The sequence below is a fragment of the Athene cunicularia genome (assembly GCF_003259725.1).
Source record: "Athene cunicularia isolate RWA chromosome 1 unlocalized genomic scaffold, athCun1 chr1_part2, whole genome shotgun sequence".
NCBI classification, from domain to species: domain Eukaryota; kingdom Metazoa; phylum Chordata; class Aves; order Strigiformes; family Strigidae; genus Athene; species Athene cunicularia.
The window spans coordinates 26,075,815-26,094,197 of NW_020799092.1; the positions used below are offsets into that span (position 1 = coordinate 26,075,815).

At 37.5% G+C, this 18,383-nt stretch overlaps 2 protein-coding genes across 5 annotated transcripts in view; one reads left to right on the forward strand and one right to left on the reverse strand.

Moving 5' to 3' along the window:
- Nucleotides 1-8,203, forward strand: part of CDPF1 (cysteine rich DPF motif domain containing 1) — a 21,855-nt gene extending 13,652 nt beyond the window's left edge. Inside the window, 1 exon segment of the mRNA XM_026868120.1 lies at nt 432-8,203. Coding sequence (XP_026723921.1) covers nt 432-669 — 238 coding nt within the window. The 3' untranslated portion in view covers nt 670-8,203.
- A 3,082-nt stretch (nt 8,204-11,285) lies between these two features.
- The window catches only part of PPARA (peroxisome proliferator activated receptor alpha), a 36,544-nt gene continuing 29,446 nt past the window's right edge, over nt 11,286-18,383 (reverse strand). For 3 of the 4 annotated variants that reach the window (XM_026868465.1, XM_026868462.1, XM_026868464.1), the window contains 3 exons: nt 17,275-17,477; nt 13,928-14,375; nt 11,859-12,423 (listed from right to left, as the gene is read on the reverse strand). In XM_026868465.1, coding sequence (XP_026724266.1) covers nt 12,176-12,423; nt 13,928-14,375; nt 17,275-17,477 — 899 coding nt within the window. In that variant the 3' untranslated portion in view covers nt 11,859-12,175. Of the gene's footprint in view, nt 12,424-13,927; nt 14,376-17,274; nt 17,478-18,383 lie in introns of all 4 variants that reach the window. The other variant, XM_026868466.1, reaches the window with a different exon arrangement.

The window sequence follows — 18,383 nt, forward strand, 5'->3', positions numbered from 1 at the left end:
GGAAAACTTCACCATATGGGTAAACCCCGTGGAATCCATTACTCCCCAAAAGATGTCCTGATCCATCCATACTGATGGTTTTATTCATGTTTAACTCTCCAAGAATAATCCATCAGCAACACCAGCTTCAGCTTGGCCATTAAATCCTGTTTGGAATTTAGTGATCATGCCAGGAGAACCATAAACGATGCTCGAAGGACAAGCCAGTTATAAGGAAATGTGTTACTGTTCTCTGTAGCAGTGAACTGATGAAGGTCACTTCTTTAAAAGGAGCAACATGATAGTTGATTTGGTTAGTGATTTTTATAGACCCAGTTTTTATTTTTCGCCCAGTTAGCTCTAACCAGATGCTAGGATTGTTGGGATTATTGAATAGGAAGAAGCAAAGTTATTGGAATATTTCAACCTACAAGAAGACTTTAATTTAGAAGAATTCTAAATGTAAATGTGGTTTAATGAGACTGGAACTCAAGCAGTGCCATTTTGTATATCCTGCTAATAATACTATTTTCTTTACAGGAATGTAGTCTCTTCTACTCCAAAAGGTTCTGCCTCCCCTGTGTGAATGAAAACCTAAAGGCCTTTCCTTTGGAAATACAAGAAGATATGGGTAAAAGAAAGCCTCAACAAAAATCCTTCCCCTGTAAAAAAATGGATAGAAGAACATAAATACTGAAGGACCAAGAGAGACAGTTCTTTGGGTGGGGTTTCTCCACTCTCCTTTTGGAGACTTATCATGTTGCTCCTTTTAAAGGAGCAATAATAACCTCCCTCAGCTCACTCCTACAGAACACAGCAACGCATTTCCTTACAACAGGCTTGGCTTCAGGCATCACCACACAGCCGCTGCGGTGCCAGCCGTACGGCCGCGAGGTGTGGAAGAGCCAGAAGGACAGACAGACGGGCCTCTTGTCACCACGGAAAATGCACGGAGGAAAAAATGAAACAGCCTATAGCATAGGAACCACGTCCAGGTTTTCACATTTGTTATTTTCACGATTTGTATTGTTCTTGAACACTCCTGCAGCGTTAGGAAAACCAGAGACAGACTTATCTGGCTTAGTTCCTTATGCATCCAAGAAAGTATAAACCAATTGTTAACCTGACAGTGCTGTCCTGGTAGGATTACAGGAGGCAAGGAATTCCAAGCTTTATTTTGGTCTGTTACAAGTCACAGATACCCATAGAAGTATCTAGATTCTTCAAAATTATAATCTCAACAGTGTGACAGTATTAAGACTTCTGAAGGTAGGTGCTCTTCTAATACCAATATAATAATAATACTACTTAGAATTCACTTGCAGTCCCTTTCACTCAGTCTTGCAGTCCATGTCAATACAGCCACAGGAGAGCACCATTAACACACCTAGCTTATGCTTTACAAGTAGATATGACTTCCTTTTCACTTACACATCAGTTAATAAGCTCAATGCCTTCCTGAACTGGGCAGTTAAACTGCAGCTAGAGTAGGGATTTCAGAAACATAGTTTTAGTCAAAAAAGGGTAAAAGAATTGTTAGAGCAACAGCAGTTTTAGATCAAAAATTAGCTCTCAATTATCTGTGTTGACTTTGTTGTAAATACAAGGAAGATTTAGGTGGCATTTATGTAAAACCACTTAGTCACACACCTGAAGGATATGTCTAGAATGCTCCTAATCACCACATCACATTATTTACTCAAGCTTTTTTTGGTCATTGGTTCAGAACCTGTTAATGCCTTGGTTAATACCTCCTGTCTTCTCAACACTTCCATCCTTGTAATTTGTCCTGTGTCAACATGGAAACTTTAGTAGAACAAACCATGTGTCTGTTAAAAGAAATCAACATTACTTCAATGAGTTTTAGTTCTTTAGGATGTTTGAGTGTCCTAAAATTTTTCTATTTTTTTTCTGAGCCTAGGATATTGGTGTCCTCTGCTGAGGACTGGAATTTCTTGCAGTTACTAGAGGAGCAATAATGGACCTGTTAGTACCCTTTTCAAGCTCTAGGTGCTTTGAAGACAGAGTACACAGACATCTTTAATTGTGGACAAAAAGATACATGTTAGAAGTCAACACTTTGGATACCTTTTTGCAGTAAAGAGACTACATTTTCAAAGAAAGTGATATTAAACTTATTTAAAATGGGTGGTATTAAATTTCAGTTTCGTATTAGACACACCAACTTAAAAAAGCTGTAGTGTATCTATCTGCTCTGTACAAATAACAGAGGCACACCCTATGCTAAAAGCACAACTGTAAAGAGAACAAGAGAGAATCACAGTACCTTTCCATCTTAAAACTAGTCTCACAATCAAGCTGACAAAAAGCATCATAGTTGTGTGAGATCACATACTGTGTTTATACCAGTAAGTGTCTTTCTAAAACTTTTTCATTTCCTGTATTCCACAATGTTTGCAAGAGGTTGTATCTTAGCTCTTAGCTTGAAAGCAGGTCTCAGAAGCCTGGCTAGTGAAGTTCCCATCTGAATGAGAACATGCCTTTTGGTTTTATGACGTGCAAGTCTGTCTTGAGACTGGGACATGCACCTGCTAACAGGCTGGGAAGCATTAGTGTCTCTGAGCTGTTTTCCTCCTTTTCAACCTCTTCTGTCCCCTTTAAGAAAAATGCAGTTAACTTATTTATTTATAATCATTATCTTTGCCATCATATGATAGAACCACCATTTAAAGCCCTCAGCAACGACCCTACCTTTAAGTACTTGTTCAGTTGAACTGGAGGGGGCATAGACTCAGTATTAAAAGGGAGCAGAATCTGTCACTACACAATTTTTAATTTGGCCTAGCCCAGCTCATTTATTTATCTGGAGTACAACAGAAAAAGCTAAGTTAAGGATACGTCTCTGCTTCACAGTCACCTGGTTACACGTACCTCTTTGGTGATGAAAACTGTACTTCTAGCAAGTACCACTAAGTAGTTCAGTAGCCCAGTGCTGTCAGGTGTGCTCTGTCACCTCTGGTCCACACTTCAGAAGGCGGTGGCTGACCTACATACAGTTGGATATTTCCTGGAATAACAAAGGATTATTATCTGTGCCCAGCTGTTAAAACTTGTGTATTCCACATTCTCATATTCCCACTGAACGTGAGCATGATGGTCTCTGTACCATAATGTTTTGGTGTCTCTTGATTTCACAGACCAAATGCCATCACGCCCAAACTTAATACCCTTGAGGCCTACACCTCAAGATGTGCACAGCCTTCACAGTTTGGTTTCATCAGGTTCTCCGAGCACTTTCTGCTGCTCAGAAATCAGGCTTCAGTGCTGCTGAGCACAGCCAATGAAGAAACGTGATTATCCTCTGCTGTAATTTTTGCTTTAGCACTCTTTTACCAGCTTAATAACTCCCCAGAGTCTCAAAGGAAAACAATTATCTGTGACATATCCTCCCAAACTGATTGAATTGAAGCCACGCTCATCAAATCAGTTAGTATGTTCCGTGTCATGTAGAAGTGAATTCAGTGCTTGTTGAGTTCAACAAATGTCTCAAGCTGGTCATACAGGCAACGGGGATGGAAGGACCAGCGGGATGGTGGGTCAGCAAACAAACTGATGAAATACAGATATCTATTATATATACACAACATATACATACACGTTACACATTCCTCATTTAAAAGGTGTGCCTAGCAGTAAATCCGTAAGCATCAGCACTTTAATGATGCTTCAAATACCGTTCCACCTTTAAAACATCCTTGCAATAGGCACATCTTACTATGTAGTAAACATACTTAATACAATTTGTTAACAGATACTTGATGCTAACCCAGAAAAATCTGGGCACCAATCCCACCAAAGGTTGCTTAATCCACTCCTGTTCACGACTAAAAATCAGCACGATTACTCCCTGGTATAAAGTTAAGCAGCTAAGTGTTTTCTGAAGCAGGGCTTTGTATACCAAATTAAGGCAAATCAGGTTAAGGCAAAATCATTCAAGTTCTTAATTACACTAGAGCAGCACAAAACACACGTTCAGGCCACTGGTACTATCGCAGCGGGAGCAACGGGTGTCACCGTTCCCAGGCCCAGGCCCTGCTTCTGCAAACATTGACACAGGCTATCAGTTGAGATTGTAAGTGGTTGTACAAGAGCACAGAACAGAACTACTTGCGTGTACATAAAAGTTACTCGTGCGTGCACGGTCCCTGAGTGAGGGACTCGGTCAGGACTTGGCAGCTGCTCTGGATAACGTACAAGAGGCAGCCACCAGAGGGGAAGAGGTAGGTTTGTCTCAGAATCATGACATTACAGTCTTTCCTGGAAATAAAAGATCAGCACAAGTCATTAAATTCAATTTTAAAAATACTTTATTTTTTTTTTTAAACCATTAAGGCAAAGCCATATTTCAAATTAACTGTGTTTACATTCAATCTTAAAGGATGATTTTTTTTTTTTTTTTAAAGCACATAGGTTCCTACCAGTCCCTCTACAAACACTATGAATTCAACCTCTTATTATTAAAGGAAATGGAAAAAAATCAGAACGTAAAAAAAGAATAAAAATGTTTAGTTCAAGTTTTTTCATCCTAGATCAGTAGGCTGGTAACATTTGAGAAGGCATCGTCATATTTCGATATATGTAATTTTGACATTTGCAAGTGCAAGAGACTTTGTCTTTCCTACAAACCCCTGTGAGAGCAGGCTTCCATTCTTTCTTGAAAATGTCATTTGCACTATTCTGACAGAAAGAAACTTGGGAACTTGGCTTGAATTAGTGGTATTTTACTGGGAAGCAACCATTCCATGAGAATTAGGTTTGACTACTTCCTACAAGAAATGTCTGCTCTTTGTAAATTCCATACCCAAAAACTCCTAAAAACATAGGTGACTGGAAACAATTACCTGTGTTTTTGTTTGTTTTTTTGGTTTTTTTTTTTTTCTCTTTAATATTGATATCTTGATTTAATTAAACACTTGTTAACTCTAGTGATTAGGGTTTGGCAACGTTAACGAAAACGTGCCTTTTTTTGTGTCATATCAGATAACAAGACAATTTGAGACGTGATAAAAGGCTTTAACATCACGATGTAATAACACTGTTGTGTTACATCCCTAAAGAAAATTCAGAGCAATCGTTTGTAAAAGCTGTGAAATAGCAGGAGCAATATGAAATGCAGCTCATCTGGGAAGCTGTCAAGACAGTTTGGGGCAGGGGGTTCCTCGTTAAAATCCATCATATTAAAACAGTTAGATTTGTTGTTGCTAATGGAATAACTGAAGCCATCGATGCTCTTCCACTTCTGAAGCTTCTGAAAGAGGGGAAGTATTTGTGAAATAGCTCCCGAGATGGCGCCATGGCTTCACCCTATCCCACAGGATTCATTTCCCAGGGGAGAGGGCTGAAGGGTTGGATCAGAGGCAGCTCCCTCCCGCTGCCTGCAAAAACAAAACAATAAAACCACGACAGGGAAGGCACCTGCCACAATGGTGCCACTGATGAGGGCCCAGAGATCCCGGCCCCAGCATGCCCAGGCCGTGTCCAACTCCTCTGGTGCCAACAGAGGGGCAAAGCACGGCCCCTCCATGGAGGCAACCCCGCGCTACCGCCGGGCAGAACGGACCTAGAACGGGCCGGGGGGGAGGAAGAAGTGTGGATTGCAACGGCGCTCGGCGGGGTTATTCACATATGAATCATCCACCAGAAAATTTGCTAACCTTCTTACAGTTCCTGTTGCACATCACAAACAGATTTTGAATGATCAGACTGCACACTCCTACGCAGCAGAACGCAGTACGTGCACGTTGCCAGTATTTCAGCTGGTATTTTCCCATGCTGCCAATTTATTTTTTTTTTAATTTTTTTCCTATCAAGAGTAAAGAACGCCATGAAACTTCTTGCATTGATCGCAAGGAGTCTTTTCCACAGTAGGAATTACTGTACCTGCATGTCCAACCTGAGAAAATATACCAGAATCCTTAAAACCAACTTTAAGTACCTTATGCTTGATCTTGCAGTCCTTATTTAAGGCTCAGCCTGTAATCTGATAATCTCTCTGTGGATGCAGCCTATCCCCTGGGCAGAGGCAGCTCATCTGAAATTGAGGTCCTTGCAATAGGAATTATGTTTTGAAACATCCTTGCAATGGAATCTGACGACAGAACAGCGACTAACACAATAAAGAAAAACCCCAAACAGCTTCAGAAGCCAGAAGAGATTTAAAAAAAACCCAAACCAACCTGTGAGCACATTAGAAAAAACAAAAGAGGACACACCCTCGCCCTAGGATGGGTTTAGTGAACAATGAGTTTATACCGTGTATTTACAGTGTAAAGTGACATATCTGTTAGTACCTTTTACAGGTTTTTTTCTTTGCTGCCTGTGAAATTAAGAAAAGTAGCTGTAGGTTACCATAGGAAAGTCTTTAAAAAGGAAAGAGCTTTTACAAATACGACACAAACTTAGTAGGCAATACACCTGCATGGTGACACTGATCAAGTGAAAATTTCAAGTTGGAGCAACCCGGGGAAATAAAAGTTTGATCCATTACAAATAAAATGCACTAAGTGTAAATCATTGCTGGCATATTTATATCATACCGTGCTTGTGCTAGTTGCTCTGTTTTGACTACAGCACAATAAAAGGTTTACCTTTAAAAGTTAACTTTGTTCCTACATCAGGATTCATTAGCAGGAATGCTGTAGGCACAGACTGTCACACCTGAGTTACAGGACGTGCAACCCCTACAAACAGATTCTGAGTTCATCTCTACATAAAATCACAAAGGAACACTCCGACACAAAAGCCAATAGTGGCATTTCAACACTCTTTTGCACTATCAAATGACGTATTTGAAAATACATCTCTAAAAACTGCAGATCAGTGCAGGTAGCAGGAAGTAATCCTGAATACACATTATTTCTAGTAAGCCACAAGTCAGCTCCTCAGAAAATATCAGAAATGGAGTGCTAACAGAATATAGCTCGTTTCAGCTCTCTTTCAGACTTTTAAGGAAAACAAACTACTGCCCTGTAAAGCAAAGATGAACTTAGTTCTATAAGCTGTCTTCCATACTGGTGAACTTGACTTAAAATATTAAAAATATTAACTCAATTTGAGGATTATAACTCTTCCTCACCTAGACTTACTGTCATTAAAATTAAATAAAAAGGAAGTCTATGTTCTATGTGAAAATATATTTCAAAATTTTGTTACAGTTGTCAATACCAAACACTGATAAATTGCAGAATTTGTGATACTTCTTCACAAATGATACAGTAATAGAGACCGGACAGGAATAAATAGCAGTTTGTCTTTGACTTCAGGCCCAGAATCCTTACCCCATAAAAGTAAATCTTTCCTCGCTGTACAAAAGGGTTCAACATGATAAAGTATGAAACAAATATTTAAATTAAATAATTTACATATTTTTCTTAAAGCACCTCTGTAATATAATTTAGTGAAAGTTTATACCTTGCAATTATATTCTTGTATTTTACAAATTGAAACATGAAGAAATGGTATTAAATAAAAAAAAAAAATCCCACAATACATAATATCAATAATCTTAGGTCAAACCCACATATAATTTAAATCTCTAGTAAAAGAAGGACAATAAAGCTGATTAAACCTAGATAAGAAAAAAATTACATGCAACTGATTATCAAGACAGCATCTGAGATATAACCAAGCACCAGATCACCTTACATTTCAACACTTATTAAAGGATTAGGGTTTTCAGGGAAGGGCCAGGATTTGTAAGAACTTATACTTAAGCAGTGTCACAACAGCTGCAAATGCATTTGTTAAATGTAATTGCAGATTTTCAACTAAGTAACAGGGATGCTTTTCAAGAGAGACAGAGCTGAAATTGTTCCTCTTCGCCGTACAGGCAGCTACAGCGTCATCTTCTCCAACTGCTTTGTCTGAGATGGTGCCTTAAGTTGTCCAGGCTTCCCATTAGAAATAAGGAGGAAATTCAAATGTAATAGCATGTGACCCAGCTCTCGTGATGAATAAATCTCCCCAAGTTTTAGCAGTTTGAATAAACAAACAAATGTTTAGATGCTTATTATAAGCTCTTTGATTTGCAAACTTCTGCTAGCTCTCTCATGAGAACGGATTTAGTGCAACTGCTGGTATTTCCTAAATCTGTGCGGGCCAGAAATAATGCAAAAAATATGCTCTTTGGCAAAACTTCAGCTTTCTAGCAGCTGGCTAGAACCAAAGCACAAAGGCACACGGAAGTGGCAATTAAGTAAAAAAACCACATTTCTTTAAATGTGAAGAAAGATTCAATTTCTGGAAGTGGAAAACATTCCTACCTATTGTCTGTCAATTTGTGTTTAAAACAAAAGTGGGGTTCTGAAATTCTGAAAAGGTACAAAGTAATTGATTTTTTTTTGAAATAGCAGTTGTATGCTGGAGATAGTACACCTTGAAAGGAAATATTTAAGGAGATAAAAATGAACATTGGATTTCCTTAACACTTGACACAAAACCTTCCTCTCTCTTTTATTTTTCCCCTCTTCCCCTTTATCCAAGTACCTAGGGCATCCCAATAAATAAACAAGAAAACCCCAAAACAACCCTCAAAAATTAGTGAGCTGTAGGTTTGTTGAAAACTTAAATCATACTATTGTTTCCTAAGATTTTCCTCTATCCATCTGTTGTCTCTTGTCTTAAGTTGTTTGTGGGCACCTGGTTGCTAACCAGAATTCTTCGGTGCTGTGATAGTAAAATTATAAGTTATGTTGGTAAGAATCAGATCAAAACTGTACCTAACAAGCCAGAAAATATTTAATAAATTTTTAAATCCTAAAATTTAAATCCTAAAATTTAAATCCTAAAATTTAAATCCTAAAATTTAAATCCTAAAATTTAAATCCTAAAATTTAAATCCTAAAATTTAAATCCTAAAATTTAAATCCTAAAATTTGAGCACTTTATTTTTTCTCCATAGAATGGGTATTTTAAAATATTAGATAATCTGTACAAGGTGGAGATGCTGAAGGCTCCTCAGTAATAGATCTTGAACTACTTCAGATTCCAAACTTCAGACACACAAATTGAATCATTTTGAAATCTAATTGGCAAAAGCCTGCTGCAGTCACCTACTGAAGTAGCAAAGGTACTTCATTAAAAGTTTAATGTAGAAATTATTAATTTCTTTTGCTCATTAATATTTGGGAAGTGAATTGTCTGCCCTGTGTCATTCTTTGAAGAGACTGTGGGTATGTGCACAGTGTAGCAGTGTGGGCAGTGGAATCCCTCCAGAATTTTAGCCTCTGTTAACATCTTGTTCATATTTCTGTAATTCAGAGATGCGTTCTTTCCTTTTTTTTTTTTTTTCATTAAAAGTCTGCAATTTAATTTAAAACAGAAATCCAACTTCAGCGTCCAAGGAACTAGAAAAAAAAAAAATGCTTGCTGGTTTTCAAATAACAAAACAAAATGGATCTAGAAGAGGAAAAATGCAAGTTATGCACTTTCCTAATGGTGATAATAGGAACCTGTTACAAGCAGCTGCTAATTTAGATAAAATTATGCCTTCTACCGAATTATGCTGTTTTCGAGTCTTTATAGTTTTGCTTAGAATTTAAGTATTTATTATTACATTTTCCATGTTTTTCAAAAAAGTTTCGGTAAAGTGTTTTAGCCACTTTTTGAGAACAGGAGCAGGAAAAAATAGTTTTTGTCCACATTGACTGTGTCAGATTTTCCCAAGAAACTTCAGTACACCCAAACTAAGGAACACGACTTTGAGATTTACTCTTTGCAAAAATCTGCACTTTGGAGGAAAAAAAAATCAGCTTATATTATTTTTTTCAGCTTATTATTTTTTAGAAGATAAAATAGCTGGCTATTAGAGTTTCACTACTGCGTAGCAATTATTTCAGCACTCGATGTCTTATGCCTAAACCCCTTAGTGAAAGATGCCTGACAGGAATAAAGCAGCGTTGTTGCTAAAATCCTCTTGTTATTTCTGGGGACATACTACGTGCTGCTGTAAGACACAAAAGACAACCCACCTCTCATCTGCTCTTTCCTGGTAAGACCAACAATGTTCTCCTAACGAAGCATTAGAAGTAGCTGTAACGTTCTTATTCTTCCTGTTACCAACTGGTGACAGGAAAGGGGAGAGTGTTTTGTGCACGTGCATTTATTGTTTCTAACCTGCCCCAGATGGTCACCAAATTTGAGGCCTATGCTTCAATATTTTACACTGAATATACCTGACACTAAAACCTCTGCTGGATAAACACCAAATTGCTGTAATTTATCCGGTGTCCACCAATGCTAGTTGGCCTCTAAAGAAACAAACACTGTGACTAAAATAAGAACCAGTGTGATGTTCACACTTTATCAATCTGACTAAATTCTTGCAGTGAAGGTTTAAGATTCTGAAGTCTTCAAGCATCCTACAACAAAACACGTACAAGGTGTCCTCCTGTGCCACTGAAAGCTTAACTATTGTGAAAATGCTAAGTTTGGCTCCTGAGATCTTTGTGTTATGAAACAAATAGTAAAATAAGAATAATGTGAAGTTACCGTATTAAAAAAAAAAACAAACACAAAAAGAAATAGCACAGTGTCTTGCAAACTAGCACTTATGTGTAGTACTCTTTGATAAAAGAATCCAATAAAATGGCAAAGTCAAGCAGTTTCCCTATGGCTTATTTTGCATCAGGAGTAAGTACTGTTGTAAAAATCAGAGTTTGCTCTCAGGAACGTGATAATCCTACTCTCCACTATGCTCTCTTTAATATTACACAATCAACACCTACAAATGCTGCTCTTGGTAATGTTGTCGCCTTATCCACTGTGGCGTTACGGACAAGGACAAAATTTGGTGAAATAATTTAGCTAATACTTCTGTCAAGAAGGGCTAAGAAGGAGTAGAAAGAAATATATCCAAGTGGGTAACTGGAAAAAAATGAAACAGTATATTCATGGGAAAAGGAAACAGGTCCAGACAACTCCGTACTGCCAAGGTACTTGTCAAGAAAGAAGGTGCCATTCCTATGCCACCATTTCTTCAGAGTAAGCTACCACTCCACCAGAATGCTGGGCAGTTGAAATTCTTTTTCTGGGCTAGGATCGTTTTTTTCAGTCTCTCCAAAGCTCTTGCTAATTCCAAACAGTACTTTTAAATCAAAACTACATCTTGAGTTCTCCAAAATACACATGGTATAGAATATAGGCTGGTTTGGGTTAGAAAAGACCTTAAAGGTCATCTAGTCCCACCCTCCGCCCCGGGCAGGGCCACCTTCCACCAGCCCAGGTTGCCCAAAGCCCCGTCCAACCCGGCCTTGAACCCTTCCAGGGAGGGGGCAGCCACAGCTGCTCTGGGCAGCCTGTGCCAGGGCCTCACCCCCCTCACAGGGGAGAATTTCTGCCTTGGGTCTCACCTAAATCTCCCCTCTGTCAGTTTAAAACTGTTACTGAATATGATATGGTTTTCCTCTGGGATATTTTTGTATTTCCTCAGAACACTTTTGAAAAAAGGATTCCATTATTTTATCCCATTTACTCTTCAAGAAACACCCGAATGGAGCACCTCAGCTATATTTTAGATAACACTTCGGATTTTATTTCATTTCATAAGAGAACTGTCTTTTAAACGTGCTAATCCTAAGGTATACCAATGTAAGACTCTATGAAGCTGTGCTGCATTTCATGGAATTGAAGCAGCAGCGGATCAAAGGTCTTTCTAATTTTTTAGAAGTGTATGTACAGCAATATCCAACCATTTGATACACCTAGACTGACTGCTGTAAGGAAAAGTGTTAGTTGGTTCTCAGTGATTACCATTAGCCAAAAGTGCATCATCTTTACGATTGTGCATATACCTGGAGAGAATTTGCTGAATTTGTTATGTTATTTCTAAAATGACTAAGCCAAGAGGAAATACAGTTTTGTTCATTTCTGTTACTTAACATTCTGATTTATTATACAAATATGCATTCCTTACCAATCTTCAAATTTTCAAATAAAAGAACCATTGTAAGACACTTCATGAGCTCTATGATCAGTATTTTTCTGCAGACCTCTTTCAAATGAAGACAAAAGATCCCAAACTAAAAGCAGTGTAACACACCAGTTACCCAGCTTTTAGATTTTTTTTCATGCTCTGAGCTGAGCGAACAGCAGATAACTGCAAGTAGTTTTGCTCCCATCTGTTATTAGTATTGCTCTCGTCTTTAAATACTGTGGAAAAAAAAAATACTAAAAATCCTTAATACATATCCCTGTAGATTTCCTGTAGTAAAGGGTGTAAATGTGCATCAGATTCAGTCTTCTTAATTATCTGAACAAGTTGAGCGTGCTCTGTGACAAGCTGTCGGAGGTCAGCCATTTTTTGGAGAAGTTTTGGGAAGAGGAAGATGTCATCAGGATGGTTGGTTTGCAAGTGAAGTTTCAGTACATGCACGATGCTCTCCTGCATTTTTTCAATGTGTCCTACGTTTACAAGACCAGGACGATCTGTTCTCAAAACAAAAGAATACATGTCATAATATTATAATTATTCTTTAAAAGTAGGCTACTTTATACATTCTGTGTTGTAGGCTACAGTGTATATTTACATTATACACTAAGGGCAGTGAGGTTTAAAATGTTTGTGGTGTTTTTGTTTTTTGGTTTTTTTGTGTGTGTTTTTTGTTTGTTTTTTTGTGTGGTTTTTTTTGTTTGTTGTTTGTTTTGTTTTGTTTTTTAAAAAAAGAAAAATAAAAAAGAGTAGTCTTCCTTATCCCTTTGGCCAAAGTTTTGTCAGTGCCCACAGTTATTTGAGGAGAGATTTCATACTACTAAATACAACCTATGCTACAAAAGAAGAAAACCCACAGCACCCTCTCACCCCAAAATACAGCAGAAGTATGCAGCCTAGAAATCCAGTTCTATATTCTGAATGTCCTGATAACAGAATTCAAACAGTAAGGATAAAAAAAACCCAACCCAACTTAAAAGTACATGGCTATTTCTAGAGTTCTTCAGTTTGGTAGCAATACCAAAGGATAAACAACACACTTTGACTCTTGGTTGCCGTATGTATACAGCACAAGTTATTGACAGGATGTAGAGAAGCACCTATTAAGGATATTTCATTCTTTCAATCTTTTATTTCCCTTTCTCAAAATGCTTATGGATAGTTTTGAATTTAACCCTAAATATGAAAGTCTTTACTTCTTGGAGGAAAGGATTATAAATTATTATTAAATTTGTGTTCCTCTACTCAGAGTTCAAACAACAGATATTAAAAAAAAAACCAAACAAAAACCACAAACCCCAAACCTCATATCCTTACATATTATGAAATAATTTTTAAAAAATACTATCAACTGGTTTTGGTTTTTTTTTTAAATTAGCTAAGTAAACTTTTTTAAAAACAGCCTGTGATTTTGAAATCAGAACGCAGGAAGCCCAGAGCTGTGCATCTGTGCAGAACTCATGACTTGATATAATCAGCAAGTTTCAAAGATAAGCAAAGCTATCATCTGCACCTGTCTCCAGTCTCATTACATACTATTTTTCTGCCCATTTGGTGGATAGAAATATTTTTTCCAACCCAGCCTTAAACATACTTTAAGAACTTTGTAGTGTTGGGCTGATGGTTGGACTCAATAATCCCAAGGGTCTTTTCCAACCTGAATGATTCTGTAATAAAAAAAATAAATCCTCCAAACCCCAAACAAAACAATACCAACACTCCTCACATGCCGCTTTTAAGAACAGAGAGTCATTAGACCCCTCTCTAAGCGAGGGTGAACAATAATTCCTAGCATGTCTACAATTTTGCAACGCAAAATACGGGATGGAGACTGTTAAATTACACAGTATCTTCCATGAAAAATGCTAAAAGGAAAAATGACATTTTCAGTGCTAGAATTAAATCCTCAAGAAATATCTAAGCTTTTCTATTAAAATTATTATGTCACATGAAGAAAATTTTGAAATGTACAACCTTAAACAACAGATATGCAATGCTTACCTCCACAGCAAATGATGGCAGCAACAAAAAGGGATATATCGCTGTCATCCAATTCTAGTGCATTGAATTTCATTGCAAAATCAAATTTGGGCTCCATTATATCACAGAATGGCTTTCTCAGGCTTTTCAGGAACTCCCGGGTTATAAAACCGTTTCCATAGGCTACCAGCATCCCGTCCTTGTTCATCACAGATGCTAACATGGCAAATATGGCTTCATAAACTCCGTATTTTAACAGTGTCACTTGATCATTCAAGTCAAGATTGGAGAAGCCAGGGATAGATTTGGCAAATTCAGTAAGTTCTGTGACGGTCTCTACAGATGTACACTGGCAGCAGTGGAAGATTCGAACTTCTGCTTCCTTGTTCTGAATTCCATTGGCTACCAATTTTGCCACCAGGGTCTTCTCTGCCATACACAAGGTATCCATATCATGTATAACAAATGGCTACAGAACAAAAGAAGTACTAATTCAGTTACAAAATCATGGTTATTAACCATCACTTTCTTAAAGAACAGGAATTCTGATATTTAACTTTTAGGCTAATCAGCCATCAGCTATCAATACCCCACGAGTTCTTTCATATTTCTGCATAAAGAGAAACCACGTATTGCAGAACTACAAGCTGCAGTATCTAAGAACAAGTCGGGTCTGCAAACAACAATGCAAGCAGTAAAATGTAAATATATATGACATATCTTTAATCTAGCTTTATGTAGTAGTTACAGTGAAGATCCAGAAGTACTGTGCTTAGTATGCATATATCCAGCTCACAGCAAGGCCCAGAAGGTTCACAAAAAACTTGGATTACCTTCTCCAGAAGTCCAGGTTATTCTGCCTACACTCCTATCGATTCCTAAACTAACTACACTTGATGCACATCATGATGCTTTCCTGAAGTATCCTAGGGGGAATACAGACAGTCATTTAAATATAGGACAGAATATTTGCACAAGAATGTGAACCCTGTACTACTCTTGTGTTTTATCATCAGATTTTCATAAGTTATGTCCCAGCTATCTTCCACAGAAATTCAGCTCACCTTTCTAGCTACAATGAGTGCTAAGTCATCTCTAAACCCAGAATCCCACCAGAATTCCAGAAAACACAGAATTTCAGTCTTGATTGTGGTCTTTTCTATAATCCCCTTAATTTAAAAAAAAGGTACGTACAAACTGATGAGCCAGTCTCTTAAAACATTAAAAAAAAAAAAGGCATTCAGACTTTCTTAAGAACAAACAGACCTCAAAAATATTTTGATACATATCTGAAGATAATCAAAACAGGACAATTCTCTAAAGAAAAATAACGAAAGCCAACACTTCCCAGCCTACCAAAGTCATGGCAACTGACCTTGAACATAAATCTAGTTCCATAAATGCTAAGCAAAGCACCTTCCCTGTGGTTTTTTTCCTCAGATCAAATATCATGAGGAACACTTGGTGTTGTTAGAAACTCAGAGAATTCACTTATTTTACTTGGAAAACTGTCAAACGTGCTAGTTTCTCCCAATTTTCTATTTTTTAAATGCTTATGGCAACTACACATTCCATCTCCCTTCCGTACTTAGACTTAACACAGAACAGAACTTTCTATATGCATGTGGACACGAGCAGAAAGTGGTAAAGCAATAAACCCACCGCATTTCTGAACCTTTAAAAGACTATCTAGTAAATCTTTTAGGAATTTATCATCAATTCAGTATGCAGAAAACAGGTATGGCCAAGGACTCGTGAGCTGAATTTAAAAGTGATATACCTTGTCATCATGAAAAATGATAGTTTATTCTGAAATAGTGGTGCCAAGGATTAGGATTCATTAAAATCAATTGTTAATGCACTGTTCAGAAACAGGTGGGTTATTAATTACCGACAACAAACGCCTCTTTTTAAAAATTTATTTTTCTGTTAAAAAGTCAAAAGAAAATGAAAATATTTGTTTTCCCATGGAATGGTGAAAGAGCTTAGAAACCCTCCTCCTCCCTGCATATTGAAGAATGAGCAAAGCAGCCTGTTTATAGTATACTGGGTCTGATTCCTCATTAATTTTTTCTTGTAAAGCCACTGTTACTAGTCTAGCCACTATTAGCTAGTCAACTGGATGGCTATAATCACAGAGCATTGATCGCATAAATGCGAATACAAAAATTAAGATGCAGTCTGCTCGAATCCCCGCATGTATGATATATATTGTAATTTATCATTCTGACGTGCGGTAAGAAGCTGGAAAAGGACTTTATGCAGATACCTGCTTGGTAAGGTGTTAAAGCATGGTATTTACTGTAAGCTTATGTCAGCTTGTACTCCCAAAAGAGTTTAAACCTGTGCTTAATTTTGAGGATCTCTTTAATCCAGTGAAAAAGACTGGGATTACCCCTATGTCTCTCTTTTAATGCAGAAGCCTGTGTGCTTGGCTAGACTAGACTGTAATATGCCAAATTCTATCATTTAAAAGACACCTTGCTTAATTTTTGTAACAGTCATGCCCACAGTTACATGGTTTTTATTATGGCATACGTAAAACCTCTTCCCTGCAAATTTTTAAGTTAAAATTGTTGGTAAAATACTTCTACATATAACAGAAATCACACCAAACTTTTAAGCAATATGCATAAAGTGAAACAAGTCAGGCCTTACACTGGTTATGCAATCTCACATGCTACAAAACAAAAAGCAGTTGATAGCATTAGGTAGACCTTGGCTAAATTATCCTGAAAGGAAAATAACCTCTGCAGCATATTGTCTTCACAACTTTGCTTGCTTCTCCCTTTCAAAGTAACCATACAGTAAAGATCATGAAGGCTGGGTGAGGAAATGGCCAGAACTGTAAAGAAAGAATTACAAACTCAAGTTTTCTTTCCCCTTCAGCCATTGATATTGTTGCAATTAAAACAGAAGTCATACAGAGCTCCTGTACACCCTAAAAAATAATGGTATTTATCCTGGCATTTGTGGCAGAAAAACAGTATAATTTTTTTTTCCTGTCATAACAGGAAATTAATTTTGATCCCTTTCCCCCACCCATACCAAGAGGCATTCACATTCAACTGTCACCTTTTTATTTTTTATTAAGAACTAATTTTCTTTCCTTTTATGCATCTACTATAATGTAAAGTTATGGGCTCCCATTTACAAGTTAATCACCTGATTTTCCTACATCTTCCTATTATTCTTATAGTGGCTAAAAGCAACCATATTTACTCCAGGTATATTTTATTTTGCGTATTTCACGTCTGTATTAGCACGATACTTATTTTCTAAAAGATTTGCTTAAGAGTTTAACAAATTATTATAAACACCTTAGGTACTTGCCAGCTTTACTTTCAGGTTACAGCAAAAGTACTTACTGGATTGTTATTAGTTTTCCCTGCAAGGATGATTCTGGCTTTAACCTTGTTCATATTGAAGTTTTTCAGGTAAGCATCATGAATTCTTTTGGCAAGTGATTTAAGATCTGCCATTTCTGAATCTTCTACATAATTTTCACCTGTTAGAATTTCTGCTTTCAACTTGGCCTTCTCAGACCTTGGCATTCGTCCAAAACGTATTGCTGATGGGAAGACATAATTGTAAGACAAACGTAAGTTATATAAAAATCTGTGCCTTTGACTGTTGCTGATTAGAGCAGTAAGACTTTCTGTCTAGAGAAGAACTGAGGTAGATGTAGTATCTTTATTATGATAAATTAATGAGGGGAAAAAAAAAAAAATCTCATCCTTTCCAACATAGCCAGTGATTAATTATCAAGACAATATGCTAAACTGAAGGTAATCAGATGTTTCAAAACACAGACTGGTATCTGCAATGAGCCAGAACGCAGGCCTTTTCCCATCTACATTACCTAAGCAGTTGTATTTTGTTTTCTTCTTCTTGTGTTCTACAAGTCCCAACATAAAACTCAAAAGTCCACTTTGGGAATTCTAAAAAATACCAAACCTGAGTAAACTTCTGTCAGGAGCTTGGCAGAGAGCACGCACGCCAGCTGAAGAGCTGCCTGGGGAGTTACTGAACTGGGAACGCTGCAACGGGGCTGCGCCTCAAGCCCGTTGGTGATTCTGAACCTACTGGGGCGTTTGGTTCTTTATGCACTGAATGTTCAGTTCAACGTATCTGCGCTGTCTAGTGAGAACAAACCACACCAGAAACCCAGATTTATGCTCAAAGGCTACAGTCAACAAAAGCTCCCCCTAGACCCAGCATTTCATGCTTCTTTTTTCAAGGGATTAGCTTTTCAAGACCTTAGAGGATGAGAAGAGAGTTTGAGCATCCAATCTAGTCATTGGGATTTTCTTTTGAGAGGCAGGAGATGCGAGTTTGAAACACCCCTGGGTGCAGAGGTCTCCCAATTTTTAGGCAAGTGGTCTGGACATTTAGCAACAAAACAGGTGTGTCCACATCCTTCTTGTTTTCAGTTTCAAACTAAATCAGCTCCATTTTAAAAGGGGCTGAAGGTGTG